Source organism: Rhinatrema bivittatum, chromosome 7 (assembly GCF_901001135.1).
Source record: "Rhinatrema bivittatum chromosome 7, aRhiBiv1.1, whole genome shotgun sequence".
Taxonomy (NCBI): Eukaryota; Metazoa; Chordata; class Amphibia; order Gymnophiona; family Rhinatrematidae; genus Rhinatrema; species Rhinatrema bivittatum.
In genome coordinates, this window is record NC_042621.1 from 5,803,163 (window position 1) to 5,830,134 (window position 26,972).

Consider the following 26,972-nt stretch of genomic DNA (forward strand, 5'->3'; position numbering starts at 1 on the left):
CACTTTGATCAAACTACATTGGCTCCCAATACACTATCAAGTTCAATATAAAGTTGCCTGTTTAATTCAAAATGTTATACACGGAGAGCAAACTGAGTGGCTCAACACATCTTTGTGTCTTCATGTACCTCAGCGAGATTTGAGATCCGCTAATAAGGGTCTCTTAACAGTTCCCACCATCAAATCAGCAAGGCTCACCCAGGTGAGAGATCGTGTTCTATCCATTGCAGGAACAAAGCTATGGAACTCTTTACCGACTCACTTGAGACTGTGTGCAGAAAAAAAGCAATTCAAGTCTGATCTCAAGTCTTGGTTATTTAAATGTGCTTTTACAGAAAACGAATCTTTTGCAATGAACACCAAGTTCTAAATCACGAGCTGTCAATGCCAAATTATTCGGGCAGGCTGAATTATTAAAAGTCTTCCATTATTTGTTTTAGTGTGTTGTCCTCTGTTTATTAGTCTTATATAGATATGAGTTAAGCCTTTTTAGATAATGTATGTGTTTTACATGATTTTACCTTTTCTTTAACTGCTAATAATTTTCACATTTTATTAGAGTTAGCGGTTACTATTTTATGAAATTTTGTATTTCCATATTTATGTTTTGATCTTTGTAAACCGTTGTGAAGGTACGTCTGATGTAACGATATATAAATGACAATAAACTAAACTTTTCTGAATTTAAATGGGCAAGGCTCCAGACGGAGGTTGGGAGGTAGAGAATTCCAATGAGTAGGGCCAGCAATAGAGAGGGCACGAGCCCTTGTGGCTGAGAGTCGGGCTTTCTTAAGTGTGGGGACTTGTAAAGTGCATTTGAGGTTCGTTCTGGTGGTGCGGGCGGATTGGGTGGTTGGAGTGGTTCATTGAGCCATGAGGAGTTATGAATGTAGATAACTTTGTGTATGATGGTGAGGGTTTTGAACAGGATGCGGGATGAGATGGGGAGCCAGTGTAGGTCTATACAACACAAATTAGCCACCATTGTACATTCTCTTATCAATAACTTACACTCTCCAAGGATTCATGCTATAATAAGAACATAAGAACATAAGAAAATGCCATACTGGGTCAGACCAAGGGTCCATCAAGCCCAGCATCCTGTTTCCAACAGTGGCCAATCCAGGCCATAAGAACCTGGCAAGTACCCAAAAACTAAGTCTATTCCATGTAACCATTGCTAATGGCAGTGGCTATTCTCTAAGTGAACTTAATAGCAGGTAATGGACTTCTCCTCCAAGAACTTATCCAATCCTTTTTTAAACACAGCTATACTAACTGCATGAACCACATTCTCTGGCAACAAATTCCAGAGTTTAATTGTGCGTTGAGTAAAAAAGAACTCTCTCAGATTAGTTTTAAATGTGCCCCATGCTAACTTCATGGCGTGCCCCCTAGTCTTTCTACTATCCGAAAGAGTAAATAACCGATTCACATCTACCCGTTCTAGACCTCTCATGATTTTAAACACCTCTATCATATCCCCCCTCAGTCGTCTCTTCTCCAAGCTGAAAAGTCCTAACCTCTTTAGTCTTTCTTCATAGGGGAGTTGTTCCATTCCCTTTATCATTTTGGTAGCCCTTCTCTGTACCTTCTCCATTGCAATTATATCTTTTTTGAGATGCGGCGACCAGAATTGTACACAGTATTCAAGGTGCGGTCTCACCATGGAGCGATACAGAGGCATTATGACATTTTCCGTTTTATTCATTATTCCTTTTCTAATAATTCCCAACATTCTGTTTGCTTTTTTGACTGCCGCAGCACACTGCACCGACGATTTCAATGTGTTATCCACTATGACACCTAGATCTCTTTCTTGGGTTGTAGCACCTAATATGGAACCCAACATTGCATAATTATAGCATGGGTTATTTTTCTCTATATGCATCACCTTGCACTTATCCACATTAAATTTCATCTGCCATTTGGATGCCCAATTTTCCAGTCTCACAAGGTCTTCCTGCAATTTATCACAATCTGCTTGTGATTTAACTACTCTGAACAATTTTGTGTCATCTGCAAATTTGATTATCTCACTCGTCGTATTTCTTTCCAGATCATTTATAAATATATTGAACAGTAAGGGTCCCAATACAGATCCCTGAGGCACTCCACTGTCCACTCCCTTCCACTGAGAAAATTGCCCATTTAATCCTACTCTCTGTTTCCTGTCTTTTAGCCAGTTTGCAATCCACGAAAGGACATCGCCACCTATCCCATGACTTTTTACTTTTCCTAGAAGCCTCTCATGAGGAACTTTGTCAAACGCCTTCTGAAAATCCAAGTATACTATATCTACCGGTTCACCTTTATCCACATGTTTATTAACTCCTTCAAAAAAGTGAAGCAGATTTGTCAGCCATGCTGACTTTGTTCCATTAAACCATGTCTTTCTATATGTTCTGTGATTTTGATGTTTAGAACACTTTCCACTATTTTTCCTGGCACTGAAGTCAGGCTAACCGGTCTGTAGTTTCCCGGATTGCCCCTGGAGCCCTTTTTAAATATTGGGGTTACATTTGCTATCCTCCAGTCTTCAGGTACATACTCCCGTTAGCACTGTATTCATCCAATCAGAACTTTTTGGATATCCCTTCTCCAAAGACAGCCTACCTGGACGAAACCAGAGAACACGCCTTCTCAATAGCAGGCCCTACCTTCTTGAATTCACTCCCTAAAGAAATTTGAAGGAACCCAAGTTTTTCAAAAAAGTCCTGAAGACCTCTCTCTTTAAACAAGCCTTTGAAGGTTAATCGTATTTTGCCCTTTTATTATGGTGTCTTATGATGTTTTATTATGTTTTTTATAATTTTATATGTAACTTTTATTTGTATTTGTATTTTTTATTTATTTGATGATAATTAACTATGAATGTTATGTTGTACCCTGCCCTGAACATAGGAAGGGCGGGTAAGAAATATTTTTAAATAAATAAATAGATAAATAAAATATCAATGGGAGAAAACAAACTACCTTCCGCCCATGACACTGCCTGAGTCCTAGTGGCATGAGCCCTAACCTGAGTAGGCAAATTGCTTTTCAGCCTCCACATATGCAGCAGTGATTGCCTCCTTAATCCAGTGAGTTATGATAGCCCGCGAAACTGGAATGCCCTGCTTACTCCCACCATGGAGAACAAACAGGTGATCCATCTTTCAAAAAGGTTCAGAAACCTCCAAATACCGCACTACAAGTCTCTTGACATCCAAGGAGCACAAGAGGTGATACTCCTCTGCATCCCTGACCTTATCCAGGGACGACAAGGAGATGGACTTATTCAAATGAAAGTCAGAGACTATCTTGAGCAAGAATGATGGAACAGTATACAGCTGTAATGCCCCTGGAGTCACCCGAAGGAAAGCTCCCAGTAAGACAAGACCTGCAGCTCAGAAATTCAACGCGCTGAACATATAGCCACCAAGAACACAGTCTTCAAGGTCAACAACCGCAAGGAAAAGCTACATAGTGGTCAGAAAGCAGGGCCCGCCAAAACATCCAGCACCAAGTTAAGTCTACATAAGGGAACCGATTATCTCATGAGAGACCTAAGATGCTTTACTCCCTTCAAAAAACGAATCACATCAAGGTGAGACGACAATGGACCACCATTCACCTGGCCCCTGAAACAGGTAAAAGCTGCAACCTGCACCTTCAAGGAATTAAGGGCCAATCCTTTATTCAACCCATCCTGCAAAAAGTCCAGAATGAGTGGGATCTTAACTAAATGAGGAAGAACACCATGCTCCTCATACCAGGCCTCAAAAACTCTCCAAACCCGCACATAAGCCAAGGAAGTGGAGAACTTGTGAGCGAGAAGAAAGGTGGCAATCACTGCAGAGGAATAATTTTATGTTTTCAAGTTACTGTTTTTATTTCTTTTTTTTTTTATTTCTTTTGTTTTTATGCAGCACATTATTATTTTGATTTTAAATGTATGTTGATTTCTATTATTCTTGATTTAAATTGTGTATGTTTTTATGTTCACCGCTTAGGTTTTCTTAATGTTAGGCGGTTCATAAATGCAATAAATGTAAATGTAACCACGTTTCAACAGGCGAGCCCTCTCGAATCCTCATGAAGAACCGGTCCCTGCGGTAACAGATCCATGTGCAGCGGAAGGCGAGATCTCCATCAGGATTCTTCGTAAATCCACATACCACAGATGCCTAGACAAGTCTGGTGACACCAGAAGTACTAGCTCCCTGTAGCCTTCAATTTTGCGAATTATCCTGCATAGCAAGGGCCATGAAAGAAAAGCATAAAGAAATCTGTCTTCTGGCCAGACCTGTATGACAGCATCTATTCCCAGGGACCACGGATCTCTCCTGTGACTGTAGGATTGAGGAACCTTCGCATTGTGAGAAGTCGCCCGTAGATCTAGGAAGGCCCCAGCGATCCACAATCAGCTGAAATGCCTTGGTTGACAACACCCAATCTCCTGGGTCCAGGCTCTCCCTGCTTAGAAAGTCCACTCTTACGTAGTCTTTTCCCGCAATGTGAGAGGCTGAGATAATCTGCTAAAGGAAAATTAGTTTCTTACCTGATAATTTTCGTTCCTGTAGTACCAAGGATCAGTCCAGGACACCTGGGTTGTGACTCCGCACCAGTAGATGGAGACAGATTAAAACTTGTGGGCGGAGCCATAAATAAGCCCCTGTGCCAGTCACAGCCCCTCAGTCATACGTAATGTCAAAGTAGAAAAATCCAAAAGCCAACATAGCTAACCATAGAAACTTACTAAGTAAAATAACTCCAACACCCCTACAGGAAAACAGACTCTCCAACCGGGAGAGCGAACAAAAGAAGGGGTCAGCGTATTAAAAAAACAACAATGAGCGGACTCTCCATTACTATAGCGCCACACTGCGGGCGGGATCCTGGACTGATCCTTGGTACTACAGGAACGAAAATTATCAGGTAAGAAACTAATTTTCCTTTCCCTGTACGTACCAGGATCAGTCCAGGACACCTGGGATGTACCAGAGCTAAGTTATCGAGGGTGGGAAGCAGAGAGTCCCGCTCGGAGTACCCTCTCTCCAAATCCCCCAGCATCAGTAGCTTGAACATCCAATCGGTAATGTTTAATGAAGGTATGCAACGATTTCCAGGTAGCCGCCCTGCAAATCTCTTGAGGCGAAACCTGAGAAGATTCCGCCCAGGACGCCGCATGAGATCTTGTCGAATGAGCTCGAAGACCCACTGGCGGTGTTTTACCGCGCAGAATGTACGCGGAACCAATGGCGTCCTTGAGCCAACGGGCGATCGTTGTGCGGGACGCCGCAGAACCTTTCTTCGGACCCGACGTCAACACAAACAGATGATCTGTTAAACGAAAAGAATTTGTGACCTCTAGATAGCGAAGAAGAGACCTTCGCACATCTAGTTTTCTCAAATCCCTCAACTTCGGGTTGGAAGAATCACCAACCGCGAAAGCGGGAAGTTCAATCGATTGATTCAAATGAAAAGCCGATACGACCTTAGGCAAGAAAGAGGGAACGGTCCGCAAGGAAACCCCTGAATCGGAAAAGCGCAAAAAGGGCTCTCTGCAGGATAGAGCTTGCAACTCAGAAATCCGGCGAGCCGAAGCAATGGCTACCAGGAATACAGTCTTTAACGTGAGATCTTTGATCGTAGAATGCTTCAGAGGCTCAAAAGGAGCTGAGCATAAGGACGAGAGCACCCAGTTGAGGTTCCAAGAAGGACAAGGGAGCCGCAAAGGAGGACGGAGGTGTTTCGCTCCCCGAAGGAAACGGGAGATATCCGGGTGGAGAGCCAGGGAGACTCCCCGAATCTTACCACGCAAACAACCAAGCGCCGCGACTTGGACCCGTAGGGAACTGCACGCTAAGCCTTTGGCCAGCCCAGCCTGGAGAAAAGCCAAAATATCGGGAATAGCAGCGGAAGTGGGACTAAGACCCCGCTCCACGCACCACTCCTCAAAGACTACCCAGACTCGAACATAAGCCAGAGACGTGGATTGTTTTCTGGATCTCAGCAACGTAGCAACTACCGCGTCTGAGTAACCTTTTTGCTTCAACCGATACCTCTCAAAAGCCATGCCGCGAGACAGTAGTGATCCGCATCCTCCAAACAGACGGGACCCTGACGAAGGAGCCCCGGAAACCCCTGTAGACGAAGGGGTGCCACCACCGACAACTGGACCAGGTCCGCAAACCACGGACGGCGCGGCCACTCCGGCGCCACCATGATCACGTTGGACGGGTGCAATTCTATGCGCCGCAGTATCTTGCCGATCATGGGCCATGGTGGGAACACATACAGTAGCACCTCCGCCGGCCAGGGAAGTGCTAACGCGTCGACCCCTTCTGCTCCTCTTTCTCGGCGTCGACTGAAAAATCTCGGAGCCTTTGCGTTGTTCCACGTGGCCATGAGATCCATGTGGGGCGTTCCCCAAGTCCTGCAAATGAGAAGAAACGCTTCTTCCGCTAGTTCCCACTCTCCGGGATCCAGGTGGTGTCGGCTGAGGAAGTCCGCCTGGACATTGTCGGCTCCTGCTATGTGAGACGCAGCGAGATCGCTGAGATGCCGCTCTGCCCAGGCCATCAAGAAACATGCTTCCTCCGCTACTTGAGGACTTTTCGTCCCTCCCTGGCGATTGATGTAAGCCACGGTGGTCGCGTTGTCCGACAATACTCGGATTGCCTTTCCTCGTACAAGGGGTAGAAAAGCTTGCAATGCCAGACGGACCGCCCTGAACTCTAGGCAGTTGATAGACCACCGGGTCTGATCTTCTGACCATAGACCCTGAACCGATTTCTCTTGGCAAACTGCACCCCAACCGGAAAGACTGGCATCCGTGGTCACCACTGTCCAGTTGGGAAGAAGAAGAGATACTCCACAGGAGAGATGTTTGGAATCCAGCCACCAGCCCAGGCTGGAGCGCACCTGATTCTCGAGAGGCAGTGGAAGATAATATTCCTCTGAGATCGGTTTCCAGCGGGACAACAATGAAGACTGCAGTGGCCGCAGGTGAGCGAACGCCCAAGGGACTAACGCCAGCGTTGAGGCCATAGATCCGAGAACTGTCAGGTAATCGCAGACTCGCGGACGGTGTTGAGACAAAAGTCGTCGTACCTGAGACTGTAGTTTGCATATCCGATCCTGAGAGAGAATCACTCTGCCCCGTTTTGTGTCGAAAACGGCTCCAAGGTACTCCAAGGACTGAGTGGGTTCCAGATGACTCTTGTTGTAGTTGACCACCCAGCCGAGGGACTGCAAGAATTGTAGCACCCTGGATACCGCTTGCCGACACAGGCTCTCTGACTTCGCCCGAATCAGCCAGTCGTCGAGGTAAGGGTGAACCAGTAGGCCTTCCCGACGTAAGTGCGCCGCCACTACCACCATCACTTTCGTGAATGTCCGAGGCGCTGTCGCCAGGCCAAACGGAAGAGCCCGGAACTGGAAGTGTCTGCCCAGAATGCAAAACCGCAGAAACCGCTGGAAGGCTGGCTGGATGCCCACATGAAGGTATGCTTCTGTGAGATCTAGTGACGCAAGGAATTCGCCTGGCCGCACTGACGCGATCACCAAACGAATGGTTTCCATCTTGAAGTGAGGGACCCAAAGACATCTGTTGACTCCTTTCAGATCCAGTATGGGTCGGAAAGTGCTGTCCTTCTTGGGAACTATGAAGTAAATGGAGTACCGGCCCTTGCCGTACTGATCGGCCGGAACTGGAGAGATGGCCCCCAAGCTTTCTAGTCTTCGGATGGTGTCTAGCACTGCCGCCTTCTTCTTGGGATCCTTGCAAGGCGAGACCAGGAACTTGTCCGCTGGGATGCGAGCAAAATCTAACTCGTAACCGTGTCTTATCACGTCGAGGACCCACTGATCCGACGTCATGCTGGCCCATACCTCGAGAAATAAGGATAGACGCGCCCCCACGTTTGGGACAGCGTGCTGAGGGCGCGACGAGGAATGGGCCGGCCGAACTTCATTGCGAAGGTTTGGAACCCGTACCCGACGGGGCTCCTCCTTGCCTGCCAAAGCGTTTGCCCCGAAAGGAGTGCTGCCAGTGAGTGTTTCGAGAAGAGGCCGGCCTGTACGAAGGTCCGGTGGATCTTTGCGGCCTGGACTTCCGGGGACCCCGGAAACGGGCTCTGCCAGAAAACGAAGAGCGCGACCGGGTCCTATCCTCTGGCAGCCTAAACGCTCAGTTCTCACCCAGGGAAACCATCAAGTCATCTAATTCCTTACCAAACAGCAATTTCCCTTTGAAGGGCAATGCCCCGAGGTGAGCCTTGGACAAACCATCCGCCGCCCAGTTGCGCAGCCAAAGGAGGCGGCGTGCCGACACCGCTGCCACCATGGATCTAGCTGAAGTGCGTAGAAGATCATGGAGCGCATCGGCCCCATATGCGATAGCTGCTTCCAACCTATCTGCTTGGGAAGCCTCCTCCGGAGAGAGATCTGCATTCGCCTGCAGTACCTGGGCCCAGCGCAGACTAGCTCGCATAGCGAAGTTCGTGCAAATGGCAGCTCGAACTCCCAAGGCGGAAACCTCAAAAATCTTTTTGAGCTGTACCTCCAACTTTCGGTCTTGAATATCCCGGAGGGCCGTCGCTCCCGTGACAGGGATGGTAGACCTCTTCGTGACAGCGGACACCGCCGAATCCACTTTTGGAAGTCGGAGGAGCTCCAGCGCCTCCTCCGGTAAAGGATAGAGTTTATCCATGGCCTTGCTGACTTTCAAACCTAACTCCGGAGTATCCCATTCCTTGAAAAGGATATCCGTGGACGAGAAATGAAAAGGGAAGGCAACCGCCGGTCCTGTGAGGCCGAGAAGAACAGGATCCATATTCGCCTCCTGGCGGACCACCACCGGAGGAGCTTCAATTCCCAATTCATGGAGAATGGCCGGGATGAGAGGTGCCAGTTCCTCTCTGCGGAATAGCCGTACCACCTTGGGGTCATCCCCTTCTGCAGCCTGTGCAGCTTTCTCTGCAATGGGCTGTGCAGTACCATCCACTGCTGCCTTTCCGGCCCCCGTCAGGGGCTCCTCGGCGGACTCCGTATCATCCTCAGGGGAATCCTCGGGATCCGATTCCTGCGGCACCCCCCTGGGAGGCCACTTCCCCCGGGACGCACCGTGGGCGATCTCCGCGCCCTTCCTGGACTTCTTTTTCCGTGGAGGGGACCCGTGGTCGGCCGCACGCGAGCCATTCCCCTGGATGCGCTTGCTGCGCTTGTATTTGAGAACTTTGCGCAGCAACAGCGCAAAATCCTCAGAAAAATCACCAGAATCCGAAGAATCACTCTCGGAAGCCTCCCGGGACCGAAGCCCCTCCGAGGGAACCTCCCCCGCCGCGACACGCTGTGGGGAAAGCGCAGGAGGAAAGGAAGAGGCCCCCACCGTTTCCCGCGAAATTTCCCGGCCGGTGGCCAAGATGGCCGCCACTCCCGCACTAACCGGGAAAAGATCCTGAGGCCTGTCAGCGGAGCTACCACCGCGCGACGGCGAACGCGCGACCCGGGAACGAGCCCCCTGCGGCGCTGCCGAGGGTCCCTCATCACCCGGGACGCAAGCTGAACAAAGGCTGTCCCTTGAAAGATGCGCGCGCGCCGAGCCGCAGGCCCTGCACTGTGCAGCACGCGGCATGCCGGCGAAAACGCGGGAGAAAACGGGGCCGCGGCGAAAAAATTACCTCAAAAATTAAAAAATTAAAAATAAACAAATAGCGCAATTCGGCGACCTCCCCCCTGCCAATGACGCCCCCCCACTGACAAAAACGGAGCGGCGACGCCAGGTAACAGAGAGCCGCAAAAACAAAAGTAAAAACTTTTTTTTTTTTTTACAAACAAAAAACGCTGTCCCTGGTACTGAAAAGCCCTTATTCCTGCAGGGGTGAGTGAACCAGGCTCCCTGGTGTCACCCCTGACGCTGCCACTAGCTCAGCCGGGTCCTCAACCCTGGCAGCGGCCTCAACCGGGGGAGGGTAGTCCACTCAGGACCTCTCAACTCCCCTGGGAGGCAGGGCACCCGAGACTAAGGGATTAAAAGAAAAAAAACCCCAATTTGGTATATAAACAGCTATGCCTAACAAAAAAGCCTAGCCCAAAAAATTCAAACCTGACTAACACCAACACCAGAATCAGGTCAGGCAGGGCTGTGACTGGACCTGCACCATCTACTGGAGACAGAGTAAGACTGAGGGGCTGTGACTGGCACAGGGGCTTATTTATGGCTCCGCCCACAAGTTTTAATCTGTCTCCATCTACTGGTGCGGAGTCACAACCCAGGTGTCCTGGACTGATCCTGGTACGTACAGGGAATGACCTTTTACAATTCCATAATCTAGTCTATTTCTTGCAACATTTGCTAGCTCTTGGTTTCTCCCTGGCAATTGATGTAGGCCACCATCATGCAAACCGCTTGACCTCACAACCTGTGGCTGAACTGCAAGCATGCCAGCTGTACCGCCTGGGCTTCCAGGCGACTGATTTTCCAGCGGAGCTCTTAGACATTCCAACGTCCTTGGGCTGTTAACTCCAGACAGTGAGCCTCCCAACCATGGAGACTCACATCTCTCGTGAGTACAAACCAAGTTGGAGAGGACAAGGGAACTCCCTTTCTCAGATGATCCTCCTGCAACCACCACTGTCAGTGGGAACAGATTTCCATCGGCAAGTGGAGCTGAACCACATAGTCCTGAGACTGCGGGTTCCAACGAGATAGCAGAGAGCGCTGAAGAGGACGCACATGTGCCCTCGCACACAGCACTACTTCCAGGGTTGCCGCCATCAAGCCAAGCACCTGTAGGTAGGACACACCGTCGAGCATATGGTGTTCACCAACTGAGGCTCTTGAGACATCAATTTCTGAATCCGAACTTCCGGTAGGAAAACTCTCCTTCCCCATGTCAAACCGGATCCCCAGCTACTCCAATGACTGGGATGGCTGAAGATTGCTCTTGGTCAGGTTCACCACCCAACCGAGCTCCTGCCATAAGGAGATCACCTTGTATGTCACTGGGCGGCTCTCTTCCTGAGACTTGGCTCGAATCAGTCAGTCGTCCAAATAAGGGTGCACCAGGATCCCTTCTCTTCACAAAGCCGCTGCTACGACCACCATAACCATGGAAAATGTTCTGGGAGTGGTGGCTAGACCATAAGGGCAGTGCCCGAAACTGATAATGGCACCCCAACACTGCAAAGCATAGAAAGCATTGGTTTTCCAATCAAAGAGGAATATGAAGTTAAGCCTCTGAAAGATCCAGGGAGGTCAGAAATTCCCTAGACTGCACCGCCATTATCACAGAGCGAAAGGTTTTACTCCTGAGGGAATTCTGCACAAATAAATTGAAAATTCTGTACGCACAATTTTAAAATTCTGCACGCACAAAAATTGAAAATTCTGCATACTTTATATTGGTTAAAATAGTACAATATACATGACAATCTTTAAGTAATTCATTTAAAATATAATACAGAAAAAAATTATTAGTTAAAAATGTAGAGTTTTAAATATTTTGAGCAGAATTTCCCTAGAAGTACATTGTAAGAATGTCCCTTTCTCTCTCCCTGCTCCCCTGGCCAGTCTCCTTTCACTTTGTCTTCTCAGGCTCCCAAACTCCTTCACCCTCCACTATCTCTCCCCTTCCCCGGTAGGCTCGACCCCTTCCACTCTATATACTCTCCCAGAGTTTGACCCCTCTCTCAGTACTGCCTCTCACACAGGATCCCTCTGTCCATCTCCCTCACACGCACAGGTTCCCCTCCCATTCTCTCGTGCATATACACACACCCTCATACAGGCTTCCTTTCTCTCTCGCACACCCCCCCTTCACACAGGCTCCCTTTTTCTCTCATGCATACCCCCTCACACAAACTACCTATCTCTCTCTCTCATACATGCACCCCTGCACACTGGCTCGCTCGCTCTCTCTCACACACAGGCTCCTTCTCTCTCATGCACAAAGGTACCCCCTCACACAAGCTCCCTTTCTCTCTGCTACATACACCCTCACACAGGCTACCTGTCTCTCTCATAAACACACACCCATGAACATTGGTTCCCTCTCTCTCTCTCTCGTGCACATACATAACCCCTCATACAGGCTCCCTCTCTCTTGCTCTCGCATACATATCCTCACCTAGGCTCCCTTTCTCTCTCATGCATACACCCTCACACTGGCTACACCTATCTCTTTCTCTCACACACACCCTGCACATTGGCTCCCTCTTTCTTACATATACACACACACACATTCCTTCACACTTTTCTCACAAATAAGCAGTCTCACTCCATCACATACTCCCTTTTTCACGTACACCAGCTCCCAATCTCTCACACACATACACATTCCTTTACAATCTCCTCACAAAGATTCCCTCTCTCTGGCACACACACATACCCTTATTCATGCTTTTCCATACACACATACCAACTTGCAGTCTTAAACACATACCTCTACACACAGCCTCTCAGTCTCTCACACAACCACTAGACGCAGACTCATCGGGGCCTGCTTCGCTCGTGGCATGCTGGGACTTGCACCTCCATCTTCGCTGTGCCGTGGCACTCTGGGGTCTTTCTCTTTGTCGTGACGCAGCACACTGGAGCCTCCTTCCGCTTTGCTGCCACGCAACACAACAGGGCCTCCTTCTTCTTCATCATGACGCGGTGTGCCGTGGCCTCCTTCCACTTCATTGTGATGCAGCACGCCAGGGCCTCCTTCCTCTTTGCTGCCACGTGGCACGCCAGGACTCCTTCCGCTTCGCCGCCACATGACATGCCGGGACTTCCTTGCTCTTCGCCGCAAGCAGGATGGGGTCCACTTGTGGCACAGCGGGGTCTGCTCCAAATTCTGCACAGAAACTGGAATTCCTGCACAGAGGAGGAATTCTTCACAAATTCTGCGCTCCGCAGTAGTGCAGAATTCCCCAGGACTAAGGTTTCCATGTGAAAATGAGTCACCTTCAAATGATGGTTGACCCTCTTCAGATCCAGGATGGCACAAAAGGAGCCCTCTTTATTGGGCACAACAAAATAAATGGACTATTGCCCCATACTTTCTTGTGAAGTTGGCATCGGAACCACAGCGCTCAGCCTGAGAAGCCTTTGAAGCATGAGCTCCACTGCCTGCCTCTTCTGCGGAGAGTGGCAAGGGGACACCATGAACACGTCCTGAAGAATACTGCAAAATTCCAGCGCATATCCTTCTTGTATCACCTCCCGGACCAACTGGTCCGACGTGATCTCGACCCACCTCTGATAAAAGAGAGAGATGTTCCCCTGAAGGTGTGTTGGCAAACCTTCATTGGGAAGCTTGGGAAGGTCCGAGCCCGCTCCTCTCTTGGGCTGTCAGAGACAAAAGGACTGAGACCTACTGAAAGGCCAAATCTGCTGAAAGGTAGACTCTCTGTAGGGACAAAACCGTTTGGAACCCCGGAGACGACCCCTCATACCAATGGGGCGCTGTAACTGCTTCTTATTTTCTGGCAACCGAGGAACCGGAGATTTGTCCCTCTTACTGGCCAGTTTCTCCAACTCGCTCCCAAACAAGATTGAGCCTTTAAAGGGCATCTCGGTAAGATTAGCTTTGGAGGTTGCATCAGCTGACGAATTTCACAACCAGAGTTGACGCCTGGCCGCTATCACAGAAGCCACTCCTCTGGCCAAGGCACGGACCAAATCACAGCCTGTGTCTGCTAAAAAGGTGGCAGCGGGCTCCATAACCGCTATGGAATTCCCTCCAGACTCAATCTCCTGAGAGAGAAACAGACAATATTGCGCCAAGATTGCTTAAGAATAGCCTCAATCCTTCTATCATGTACATTCTTCAAGGCCGCTCTTCCCTCTTAGAGACAGCACATACCAGTGCATCCACTTTGGGAAAACACAAATGCTCTCACAGCCAGATCCAGGGGGTACAGGCCTTCCAATGTCCGACCCCCTTTGAAATTTGCCTCTGGGGCGTTCCATTCCAGATCAATCTATTCCTGAATGGCATCCATCACAGGGAAAAAACAAGAGGCTTTATGTAAGGAAACCAAAATGGGATTCTTCCTTGGCTCAGACATGGCATCTGAACCAGGGACACCCAGCTATTTCAAAGACTGGGAAATCAGGGGCGGCAGTTCATCTCTATGAAAGAACCGCAACATGGTTCGATATGGTTCCATTCCTGAAGGAATTTCCCCATCTTCCAGGGAATCAAGATCAACCTCATCAGCAGTACCATCTGGATTCCTGTTGGGAACACCCGCAGGGAGCAGAGGCGAGTTCCAGCACTTAAGCATAGGAGTGGAAGAGGGAGGAGCCACCAGCTGAGCATCTGACTGGACAGGAATGGGTGAAGTGGAGGACTGCGCCTTGAAAAAAATTCCACTCAAGAAAAACAGCCGGATCCAGACCAAGCCCATAAGGAACTGGAGATGGTCTCACAGAACTGCCCTCACCTGCAAAGGAGCCAGTCAAGGGAGAACCAAGGTCTGGTGCCCCCTCCAGTCAAGGCTGTAACCAACCCATAATTAGAATGGGAGGAGCCAAGCTTAACAAAATCTGAGGAAGACAACTCTCCCTGAGCATCGGAGACACAGGTTAGAAGCCAGGTCAAGCTGAGAAGCCCTAATATGACAGGCAACACAAAAAGGAAACCGCTTAGGCTTCTTGTTTACCGGTTCCATCACAGCAAGAAATGTGCGTCTGAACAGCTTGTGCTCAAAACTTTATGCTCAAAAAACTGAAGGGCCACAGAAGCAAGCATGACAAGGCACAGGCACAACTTGTGCGCCAAGTCCCAAAGCGTGAAAAGTTCCAAACGTTGTGCATGTAAAAGGCACGCCCAAAATAAGCACACAACGTGTGTGCAGAGCAGACGTACTGTGCATACCGACGGCCTGTAGAGGATAGCAAAGCACGCACAGGAGTGTGCAAAACACGCCACCGTAGCTTACCATGCAGCTGCAAGAAAAAAGCCTAACGGTGGAGCCTAGCCTACCGGGGCCGCTCAACCCGCCAGGCTGCCCAGTTCCCCAACCCCCAACGGAAACGAGAATGAACATCGGGACGGCACGCCAAGCACAGAAACCGGAGGAAATCCTAAAAAAACCCTCTCTCTCCACTTAAAAGGTAAACTTTTTTTTTTAAAAACCTTACCAGAACTCAGCGCTTACCAGATGAGGACAGAAACTCATGAGTACAGGTCTCCAGCTGCAGGGGGAGATGGCATCTGCCGTCACTACCGCGCTCAGCCTCCTGCACCCGCTGCCTTTCAGCTGAATGAACAGCTAAGTCCACGCTGGGAAACCCGGCTATCAGACCAAGGCACACATCTGAGGGATCACGGAAATCACCTCAGAATTCTCATCTGGAGGAGGAACCTTTTGGTATCACCACAGAAGTGACTCTCTATTCCTTAAATCAGAATTTCAAATTTCTCCTTCAAAAAAACATGAAGGAATCCCCATAGGGAGATGCACGTCCACCATCTGCTGTAGACAGAGAATACTGGCAGGCTGGGGTCACTGCAGGACTATATATACTGTGATGTCAGCTTGCTCAGTCTCCATCTGCTGACAGGGGAGCATAAACCCACTGGTCCTGAGTCCATCTGTCTACACACTAGGATAGGGCAATTTTCACAAACCATTTATCCAGATGCCCACTCTATGCATGGATAAAAGTATTTGCGTTGTACTACGATGCCTCCCCTATACTGCCATGAGCAGAGGCATTCCCGGGATCAGGTTAGGGTGGGGAATAAAACATCTTGCCCTAGCTTTGCATTTCCAATACCAGGTGCGTTCTTGAAGGAAAAAATATCTACAGGGAAAAAAAAGTTGTAAATCTCTGCAGATACTTTTTTCCCTGGGCAATTTTCAAAGGGGAAGTACCTGCAGAGGTCTGCAAAAATGCAGAGGTTTGTAAAAAATTTTCCCCCAAGGAACTCACTTAAGGTCACACAATTGAGCAATAGGATGAGGGGACTGACATTTGGGGCTCCAAGCTCTGTACTGTCCCTGCCGGACATGAAGCTTTCGTCTCCTACTGATGCCTCAGTTCATTTATTAGAGCCTAGCTGCCGCAAGTGAAGAGCAACAAAGAGTTTGCATGGTCTCAGAGCAACAGTTACACCACTGCATCTGTTCTATATGCTATGTCAATTACTAAGACAAGAAAAGTATATTTTATTAACATTCGCCTTTGTCGCAGCCTCAAAAGGAAATTTTACAGACAGCCAAAGTTGTGTTAGCATCTTTACTAGGCTTTTAAAATCTATGATAGACCCCATGGGATTGCAAGCACGCTTTCAAAAAGGGGAATAAATCTCACTGGCACACGCAAAAGCAAGTTTGCTTACCATAAACGGTGCTTTCCGTAGATAGCAGGATGAATTAGCCATGCTGTCTGGGCAGAGCTTGACAAAGATGTCAGAGCTTTGCCCTGTGTGCGGCTGTGCATCCTTTCCAGTGCAGTGCCATTTTCTCCTCAGTCTATTCCAAAGCATGTCTGCAAAGCGTAAGTGGAGACTGTCCAGGGAGGCGGGTGGGTCAGCATAACTAATTCATCCTATCTATGGAAAACACCGTTTACGTTAAGCAAACTTGCTTTTTTCCCCACAGATAAGCAGGCTGAATTAGCCATGCTGTCTGGGAGTCCCCAGCTGAAGGTTGTGAGCGCTAAATGAAGGGTCCCTGTGGGAACGTGGTGCAGCTCTCGAGGCTGAGTATGACATGCTGCGCCCAACCTGGTCCAGAGTAGCGGATAGTCTCTTCATGTGGTCCCTGAAGTATGGCTCTGCCCATCACCGTATCAGCATGGGTTTGTTGGTCGAGACAATAATGAGAAGTGAAAGTATGGAGTGAGGACCACTAAGTGGCTTTGCAGATGTCCATTATCGGGACCTCATGTAGGTGAGCAACTGATGCTGCCATCGCTCTCACCTGATGGGCCCTTAGGTAAACTGGTCAGGGTCTCTATCTTTTATGATAACAGAACTGAATGCGAAATCCAAGTCGAGAGAGTCTTCTTGGAGACCGGCAGACCTGGGGCATTTGGGTTGAACAAAACAAATAATTGTTAGGTTCTAGATTCAAAGTACGTTCTATGCTTATAATAAGCCAAGGCTCGCTTGTGGTGCAGCCTCTCACCTTCATTTTTGTGTGGCATTGGAAAGAAGGTTGGCAGGGCAATGGTTTGATTGATATGGAAGGCCAAAACTACCTTGGGTAGGAATGAGGGGTGTGTCCATAAAGTCACCTTGTCATGATGAAATTAAGGTATAGTGAATAGTGAACCAGAGCCTGCAACTCGCTGACTCTTCTTGCGGAGGTCAAAGCGACCAAAACCAGATCTTTCCACGATAGATATCTCATATGTCTACTCTCCAGAGGTTTGAAGGATGGAAGCCATCAGCTGATCCAGAACTAGGTTAAGATCCCACAGAACAGGTGGTCTTTGATCCAGAGGTCGCAGTAGTAGAATGCCTTTCATAAGCCGGGAGACCAGTGGCTGGGTTGGACACCCATTGTAGGGATGATGGGAGGCTGCAATGGCACTGACGTGGACCCTCACCGAAGCTGTCACTCTCCCTGCTTGATAGAGGGAATGGAGATAATGTAAAAGGACTTCCAGCAAGCAGAAGGGTCTATACCCTTGTCGTCGACCAAGCGAAGTATCTGAGCCACTTGCCTTGATAGTTCCATCTGGTAGAAGATTTTCTGGATGACACCAGCACCTCTTGGATCTCCAAAAGCAAGTGCAGGTAACTTAATACCATCCTTTCAACCTCTATGCTATGAGGTGCAGCAAGGAGTGCATTGGGTGAAGCAGGGTGCCCCTGTCCTGTGAAGGTAGATCTGCACTGTGGATGAGGGGAATGGGTAGTTTGATGGAGAGACGCACAAGATAGGCAACCATGGCTGTCTGGGCCAAGCTGGAGCTATCAGGATGAGGTTGGTAACATCCACGATATACTTCTGTATTGTTCTCAGGATGAGCGGGATTGGGGAGTATGCGTAGAGAAGCCCTCCCGTCCATGATATGAGAACGCGTCTTGCGCAAGTTGTTTCAGGCTGGGGTAGACTGAGCAGAACATCTGCACCTTCCTGTTGTGCTCTGTAGCGAAAAGATCTATGCGTGGGAGGCCCCAGGCCTGGAAGAGAGCCTCCGCCACGTCCTGGCGAAGCTCCCACTCATGTGGATGGAAGATCCTGCTCAGTTTGTCCGCTCTGGAGTTCTCCACCCCGGGTAGGTAGGTCGCCTGAAGGATGATGGAGCGCTCCACCACCCATGCCAGGATGCGCACCGCTTCCCTGCACAACATCCAGGAACCGGACCTTCCTTGTTTATGTAGAACATCACAACCTGATTGTCCGTATGGACCATGACAGTTCTCCTTTGCAGAATTCCTCGAATGTGCGTATGGCATTTCCGATCGCTCGGCGCTCTAGGAGGTTTATCTGTTGAAGACTTTCCCAGTGAGACCAGAATCCTTATGTTTGTATTTGATCCAAATGGGCACCCCAACCTTTGCTTGAGGCATCTGTGGTGAGGATCAACTGATGACTTGGGGAGTGAAGCGGAGCTCCGATAGAGAGAGCTGCGGCACGTAATTTGCCGGGACAGTGGATATGAGTGTGTCCATTGCATCTTGAGCCCCCATTGCTGGTGCCGTATGTGCAAACAAGTACGTGGCACCACATAGATGGCTGCTGCCATGTGGCACAGGAGGGTCAAGAGCTGGCGGGTTGAGATGTGAGTAGAGACTCTCAGCTGAATGGCCAGGGTGCACAGCGTGTGGGCCCTGTCTACTGGAAGGAATGCTCTGCCCTGAGCCGTACTTATACGGGCCCCAATAAACTGCAGGTTCTGCGTTGGTTGAAGACTGGATTTCTCGTAATTGATAACCAAGCCAAGCTCTTCCAGCACTGGATTGTGGTCTGTAGACCGCTCTGAAGGGTGGCAGGTCGCGGTGCCACTATTAACCAGTCATCGAGGTATGGGAGCAACTGGATGCCTTGCTTCCTGAGGTGGGCCACTGCTATCGCTAAGCACTTGGTGAAGATTCTCAGGGCAGACGAAAGACTAAAGGGGAGCACATTATACTGGAAGTGGTGCTTGTTGACTTGAAAGCACAGGTATCGCCAGGAGGAACGGTGCATAGGGATGTGAGAGTATGTATCCCTGAGGTCCAGCGAACACATCCAATCGTTGGGCTGTAGGAAGGGAAGGATGCACTTGAGAGATGTCATCTTGAACTTCTCCTTTTTCAGGAAACTGTTGAGAATTCTTAAGTCCAGGATTGGCCGGAGTCCTCCCAATTTCTTGGGAATAAGGAAGTATTGGGAGTAGAATCCTTGGTCCAGCTGAGAGCTGGGAATCCGCTGGATTGAACGCTGTTTGAGTAGTTTGGTGACCTCCTCTTGAAGCCGACAGCTCCTTGAGATGGGTTGATGCAGCCTCACTCAGTGGGTAAGATTCGGTGTGTTCTTGAAATTCAGGGAATAGCACCCTCTGACAATACTGAGTACCCAACGGTCAGAGATGATTGCTTCCCAAGAGTGGTAGAAACGGGAAATTCTCCCTCCTACATGTAGCGGTAAAAGTGGCCCAGGTGCCTCTAAAAATCCTGCTGGGTTTTTGTGCTGTTATTTGGGGGTAGGCGTTGTTGCCTCTGGTTTCTCTGCCTGCCACAATTCTGCCATGGTTGAGATGGCTGAGACCGGGTTTGAGGGTAAGGCGGTGAAAGGTATGTTGAATATGGCCTATACGGTCTTTGGAAGTAGCCATTCCTGTACGATGGGTAATACATTTTAGTTGAGGATTGCTCTGTAGGATATGCCAAAGAAAACACCGCTATGTTTTATTCCTTTAATTGGGACACAGTTTCTCGGAGCTAGTCTCCAAAAGAGGTGGTCCGGGAGACAGGGGAGGTCGGCCAATTTCTTGTGGACGTCCTCTCGAATTTCACTGGCCTGAAGCCACGCCATCCGTTGAGCTGCTATGGTACGAGTGGAGGTTTCAAAAGTCTCGTATATTGTACGCAATAAATGCCTTAGACCCTCCTCCAGGTCGTGGAATTGCTGTGGCGGGGCTTCTTCCGGCAAAGCGGTACTGAAGTGGAGCTTAAGAACATAAGAAAATGCCATACTGGGTCAGACCAAGGGTCCATCAAGCCCAGTATCCCGTTTCCAACAGTGGCCAATCCAGGCCGTAAGAACCTGGCAAGTACCCAAAAGCTAAGTCCATTCCATGTTACCATTGCTATTGGCAGTGGCTATTCTCTAAGTGAACCTAATAGCAGGTAATGGACTTCTCCTCCTAGAACTTATCCAATCCTTTTTTAAACACAGCTATACTAACTGCACTAACCACATCCTCTGGCAACAAATTCCAGAGTTTAATTGTGCGTTGAGTAAAAAAGAACTTTCTCCGATTAGTTTTAAATGTGCCCCATGCTAACTTCATGGCGTGCCCCCTAGTCTTTCTATTATCCGAAAGAGTAAATAATCGATTCACATCTACCCGTTCTAGACCTCTCATAATTTTAAACATCTCTATCATATCTCCCCTCAGCCATCTCTTCTCCAAGCTGAAAAGTCCTAACCTCTTTAGTCTTTCCTCATAGGGGAGCTGTTCCATTCCCCTTATCATTTTGGTAGCCCTTCTCTGTACCTTCTCCATCGTAATTATATCTTTTTTGAGATGCGGCAACCAGAATTGTACACAGTATTCAAGGTGCGGTCTCACCATGGAGCGATACAGAGGCATTATGACATTTTCCGTTTTATTCACCATTCCCTTTCTAATAATTCCCAACATTCTGTTTGCTTTTTTGACAGTCGCAGCACACTGAACCAACGATTTCAATGTGTTATCCATTATGACGCCTAGATCTCTTTCTTGGGTTGTGGCACCTAATATGGAACCCAACATTGTATAATTATAGCATGGGTTATTTTTCCCTATATGCATCACCTTGCACTTATCCACATTAAATTTCATCTGCCATTTGGATGCCCAATTTTCCAGTCTCACAAGGTCTTCCTGCAATTTATCACAATCTGCTTGTGATTTAACTATTCTGAACAATTTTGTGTCATCTGCAAATTTGATTATCTCACTCGTATTTCCACTCCCTTCCACTGAGAAAATTGCCCATTTAATCCTACTCTCTGTTTCCTGTCTTTTAGCCAGTTTGCAATCCACGAAAGGATATCTCCACCTATCCCATGACTTTTTACTTTTCCTAGAAGCCTCTCATGAGGAACTTTGTCAAACGCCTTCTGAAAATCCAAGTATACTACATCTACCGGTTCACCTTTATCCACATGTTTATTAACTCCTTCAAAAAAGTGAAGCAGATTTGTGAGGCAAGACTTGCCATGCTGACTTTGTTCCATGAAACCATGACTTTCTATATGTTCTATATGTTCTGTGATTTTGATGTTTAGAACACTTTCCACTATTTTCCCTGGCACTGAAGTCAGGCTAACCGGTCTGTAGTTTCCCGAATCGCCCCTGGAGCCCTTTTTAAATATTGGGGTTACATTTGCTATCCTCCAGTCTTCAGGTACAATGGATGATTTTAATGATAGGTTACAAATTTTTTACTAATAGCTTGAGCAACTAAAGGTACTCGTAAAGATACTGAGTGATATAGAATTGGTGCTGCTAGATTTTTGCGTTCAGAATCCCCGCCTGGAATTCTTTTCTGCCGAAGTCATCCAGGTATTTACAGTCGCACCCTGGAGGGGTGCTCGAATGAAGGCGTGATATTTTAGGCCTCTTCATGGCCGACTCTACCCCTATGGATGCCTGTGATAGCTGGACCATGCTGTAGATCGGAGATTGATGCATCTGGAACTTGAGGTCCATCTTCCGAGAGGTCGCATGGCTCGAGAAGGGGGACTCAAAAGCCTTCATCACGACTGCATCTAGCACCACGTGTGAAGGCAAGGCAGTTGGCTCAGCTGGTGCTTCAAATATCTTCAGAATTCCTGAAACTTCAGCACAAGGGTCTGGCACCTTTCGCGTTTCAATGTTGAGTCTGGAGCCCATCTTCTCCACGAATTTTGAATAGGAGAGGTCCACTGGAGGGAAGGCCGGCTCAGGTTGCTTCTCCAGTGGGTTAGACGGATAACCCTGACAAGGAACCCAGTGACGTAGGAGGAGAGAGAGTGTGTCCAGGAGCCAGACTGCTGGATCGAGGGTCTGGACTGACATCCTCTTGCGGAGGGAAAGGTGGTCTGCGCTGGGGAGAATCCTCGCTTAGGATAGGGTGGGACTTGCTGCTCCCTTGATCCTCCATGGAGAAGAGGAATTAGGTCAAGATCTTGAAGATTTGTGACATCGCCTGTGAAGCCAATGTCCTGCGCCCAGGACAAGGTGACAAGTCCTCTGCCGGGGGATTCCTTGGCAGCAGTGTTGCTAGCAGGATGTCAGAGTCAAGGCCTAAGGGCTGGATCTTCACCTGTTCTGTTGAGGCAGACCTCTTATGCCGCTTTAGGAGAAGCTCCTGCAAATGTCCTGCCGATCTCTTCTGTCTGGGTACTGATGACAAATCAGAGTAAACGCGCTCAGAGGAGCGAGACGAGCCAATAATCAGATGCCAGCTCATTGTCAGAAAAAATGAGATCCGTTAAGTCAGGGATGATGGCCCCTTGCAGTTCCCTAGCCAGGGGTGGATTCTGGGAGGACTTCACTGTCAAAAGGTTGAGGCAGGTGGATCCTGGTCACATGTAGGTGCTTTTTGTGTCTAGCAGCGTGACGCCACATGAGCCTGTGTTGGTGTCTGTGACGATAAGCTGTCCCATGTCAATCCCGATGGTTTTCGGCATTGGTATGTCGGCTCATTGAGCGTAGAATCTCCCTTGTGCTTTGACTTCAACCCATGCATCGCGGCGCTTCCCACACATGGTGCTTCACAGCGAATGGCGCAACGCATCAGATGGTTGCGTCGGAGCTTCGACGCCAGACAACGCAGATCGCCTTGGTGGATGGGTTGGCACGTCCCCAGATGCTCCCCTTGCCAGGATGATCTGGGGGCGCTCAGGGACGGAGGGCTGACCCACATGGTCCCGTTGTTTATTCGGCGGTCCCACGGATGTAGCCTTCTTGGATTTTTTTTTAGAGCGATCCAGATGGGGCCCCAGAAAGGAGTGGGCTGATAGGCACTCCAAGCTGGGGGCATAGGACCCCGAGTTACCTTCACGCAGCCAGGCGATTTTGGCAGCTCGCTGGGCCCGGGGGGGGGGGGGGGGGGGGAACATGTAGCCGCAGTCCCAGTATGCCGCCTGGCCATGGTTCAGGCCGATGCATATATAACAGTAGTTGTGCGCCTGTCAGTGGCGGACATTATCTTGCTGCACTGACAGAATTTAAAGCCAGTCGGTCTTGGCAGCATATTTTTTTTTCCCTTGATTTGTTCAGTAATGGTGCTCTCTGAAGAGAGAGGAAAAAGCTCTGCGTGCAGTCTGCAGCGTGTAAAGAACTGACTAAGGAGAAAATGGCGCCATGCAGGAAAGAACATGCAACCTCACACAGAGCAAAGCTGTCTTTTTTTGTCAAGCTCTGCCTAGCCATCTCGGAGGGTCGTCCCAGACAGCATTGCTAATTCAGCCTGCTTATCTGTGGGAAAATGTGGATGATGAAGGATCTGCATAATTTGCATGTGCAATAAAACAGGCACAAAAGTGCATGGAGACTGAAAAACACAACTGCTGCATGTATTTTGCCTCGCCACTTTTTTTTTGTGCACTGTAAATGTGTGCTGTACTCACAAAGAAAGAGAAGAAAGAACATGTGATTTTACATGCATACCTTTTCCATCGGAAAATAATCAGCAGAACCAGGGGGATTTTAAAACTCCAGGGAGGAAGATTCAGAACCAATATCAGGAAGTATTTCTTCACAGAGAGGGTGGTGGATGCCTGGAATGCCCTTCCGGAGGAAGTGGTGAAGACCAGAACTGTGAAGGACTTCAAAGGGGCGTGGGATAAACACTGTGGATCCATAAAGTCTAGAGGATGTGAATGAAGAGTGGGTGGCTCGCGGGAATGACGGCTACTACCGGAGATAATACCCTTATTCAATAAACATACACAGGTAATGCGACTCCAACATTGCTCTAAGCTTCAACGGCAAGAGTTAATGTGGGGAAAAAAAAATTTCCATTCACAAAAAAGCAGGGCGTAACTTGCTTGTTACAGCGGATACTACTCCAAAACTGATACTTCACTTTCAACGCATATCCAGCACAGCTCTCTGCTTCAACGGCAGGGGGAATGAAGAAAAGTGGATCTATATACAGACAACAACCAGCAAGGACTGAATTACATAGTCAGGGTAAACAAGCATGGGTGTAGCTTGCTTATTGAGGCAGTTACTATCCCTAACTAATTAAGCTACATATTTCACTTAGATGCAGTTCCAACAACATTAATGAGGGGGGGGGGGGGGGGAGGGAAACAGAACCAAAAGATTACTAAGGGCCAAGCATAACAGATAAGTATGAGAAAAAAAAAGTGCAAAAGCTTGCTGGGCAGACTGGATGGGCCGTTGGTCTTCTTCTGCTGACATTTCTATGTTTCTATGTTATGTTTCTATAAAAAGCTTTACATAAGAACATAAGATATGCCATGCTGGGACAGACCAAAGGTCCATCAAGCCCAGTATCCTGTTTCCAACAGTGGCCAATCCAAGTCAAGGGCAAGTACCCAAACATTAGATATATCACAAGCTTATTAATTACCATCAAGCAGTTTATGCTTTTCTCCTCTAGGAACTTATCCAAACCTTTTTTTAAACCCAGTTACACTAACTGCTGTAACCACATCCTCTGGCAGTGAATTCCAGAGCTTAACTATGTGCTGAGTGAAAAAGAATTTTCTTCAATTTGTTTTGATTTGATTATTGGCCCCCTATATTTGATATTTCAAACGTGGTGGTCAGTACCTGTCCTCTCTTTTCTATGTTAAATACATTTTTTATAATTAGTTTTTAGGTTATTGAGGAAACCCAATTCCTTCTCTCAACCATGGTAAAGAGTGACCTGCAAGAGAGGAGGGTGACACAGCACACTTTCATCCCATGGACAATAGTCCCTTGTCTGTATGTCTCAACTAGATTACAAGCTCAATGGATGGAACAGTATCTAATGTGTATCTGCGCAGCACTGCATACTTTGGTAGCACTATAGTAACACCACAGAAACTATCAGTAGCAGTAATAGGAGGAACTCACTGTTTAAAAATGTCCCTTCCATAACAGCATCAGCTCTTTTTGCTTTATAAGAAAAAGGTTTTGTGAACAGCAAACACTGAGGCTCTTTGTAGCCTGCCACCATCATCCAATCCTTCCTCCCCCCGCCCAAGTATAAAGAGAGCATGAGAACGAGAAGTCTGAATGCTACACCGTACATGCTCTCCACAGGAGATACCGGAGCCATGCTCACTCATCTCACCTCACTCCGATTGTGAACATACTGAGGAGTCGCTTCCCTTGCAGCCAGCCAATCAGCATGATCAGACCTAGGAAAGAGAAGGCAGACAGCACGTTGTTACAGACCACCTCGGAGGTACTGGATAATTTTTTTTGTTTGCGTCCTTGTAATGTTCTGGAGTACAACGAGGTATGCCACATTTTCTCACATTAGTGACCACGGATTTGCACAGCGATAGCACAGCCAGTCAACGACACTACTAGAGAAGGCTTTTGATACACAATTTCATATTTTCACAAAAGAATCTACTGTTGAAGAAACAGTATTTCTTATAAGAGCGAGCTATTTATGGCTCGACACCGTAGGTCATGCTGAAAATTTAGCATCTTCATGCTTAGAGGTTTAACAACATAAACCATTAGCTTGACAAGTTAATCAGCTGATTATGGCCAGGTACCTCAAAGAAATAGTGTATCATAAATTCTATTTGAATGTAACGCAGAGTTGTTACCTGTAATAGGTGTTCTCAGGATGCCAGTCCTCACATACGGGTGACATCATCTGATGGAGCCCGGCATAGAAAACATATGTTAAAAGTTTCTAGAACTTTGACTGAGCCTCTTTGAGCATGCCCAGCATGCCATCAAACCACTCATCCATGCGGGGTTCCCTCAGTCTTATAACACAGAATTGAGGAATTAAATTTAATTAAGAACAATGCCAACGAAACCCAACTCTGTGGGATGGCGGACGGGTTTCATGAAGACTGGCATCATGCTGTCCTTGGAGAACACTTGTTACAAGTAAGTATCTCTGCTTTCTCCAAGGACAAGCAGGATGGCAGTCCTCACACATGGGTGAATCCTTAGCTATAGGTTGCACCCCAACATAAAAGGGGACCAATAAAACACCAAACAAGTGCCAAAGGCACAACAACAAACACTTTTGTTGGTAACAAGAGGGGGCAGCCTGAAAAGAAAGAATGGGCCCTAGATGGGAACAGAGCTGGGTTCTACACCTCAAAAAGGTTCCGAAGGACTGACTGGCCAGACCTGCTGTCACGTTGATCATCCCTATCCAGACAGTAATTAGATGTGAATGTGTGAAGAGAATGCCACGTCGCAGCTCTGCAGATATTCTCCATGGGGACTGATTGCAAGTGGGCCACTGACAGTGCCATAGCTCTAACAGAGCGAGTCTTGATATGGCCCCCGAGATGCAATCCTGTCTGCTATCCAACTGGAAAGAGTCTGCTTGGCAATGGCGATCCCCAACCTGTTCTGATTTAAAGAAACAAAAAGTTGGGTGGACTGTCTATGGGCTCCTGTCTACTCCAGACAGAAGGCTAAGGCTCTTTTGCAATCCAAACTGTGCAGGGCTGGTTTGCCTTGGTGTGAATGGGGCCTGCGAAAACATTTTGGCAGGATGATAGACTGGTTAAGATGGAAGTCTGACACCACTTTAGGTAGGAACTTAGGATGGTCTTACACATGCATCCTATCATGGAAAAACTTTGTATAAGGTAAGTCAGTCACTAAGGCCTGGAGTTCGCTGATCTTG

At 48.2% G+C, this 26,972-nt stretch overlaps 1 protein-coding gene across 2 annotated transcripts in view; it reads right to left on the reverse strand.

Annotated features, from left to right (window-relative positions):
• Nucleotides 1–26,972, reverse strand: part of ATP2C2 (ATPase secretory pathway Ca2+ transporting 2) — a 238,739-nt gene that overhangs the window by 89,557 nt on the left and 122,210 nt on the right. For both annotated transcript variants that reach the window (XM_029608098.1, XM_029608099.1), the window contains exon 11: nt 25,434–25,500. In XM_029608098.1, the coding sequence (XP_029463958.1) occupies nt 25,434–25,500 (67 nt within the window). The remainder of the gene's footprint in view (nt 1–25,433; nt 25,501–26,972) is intronic.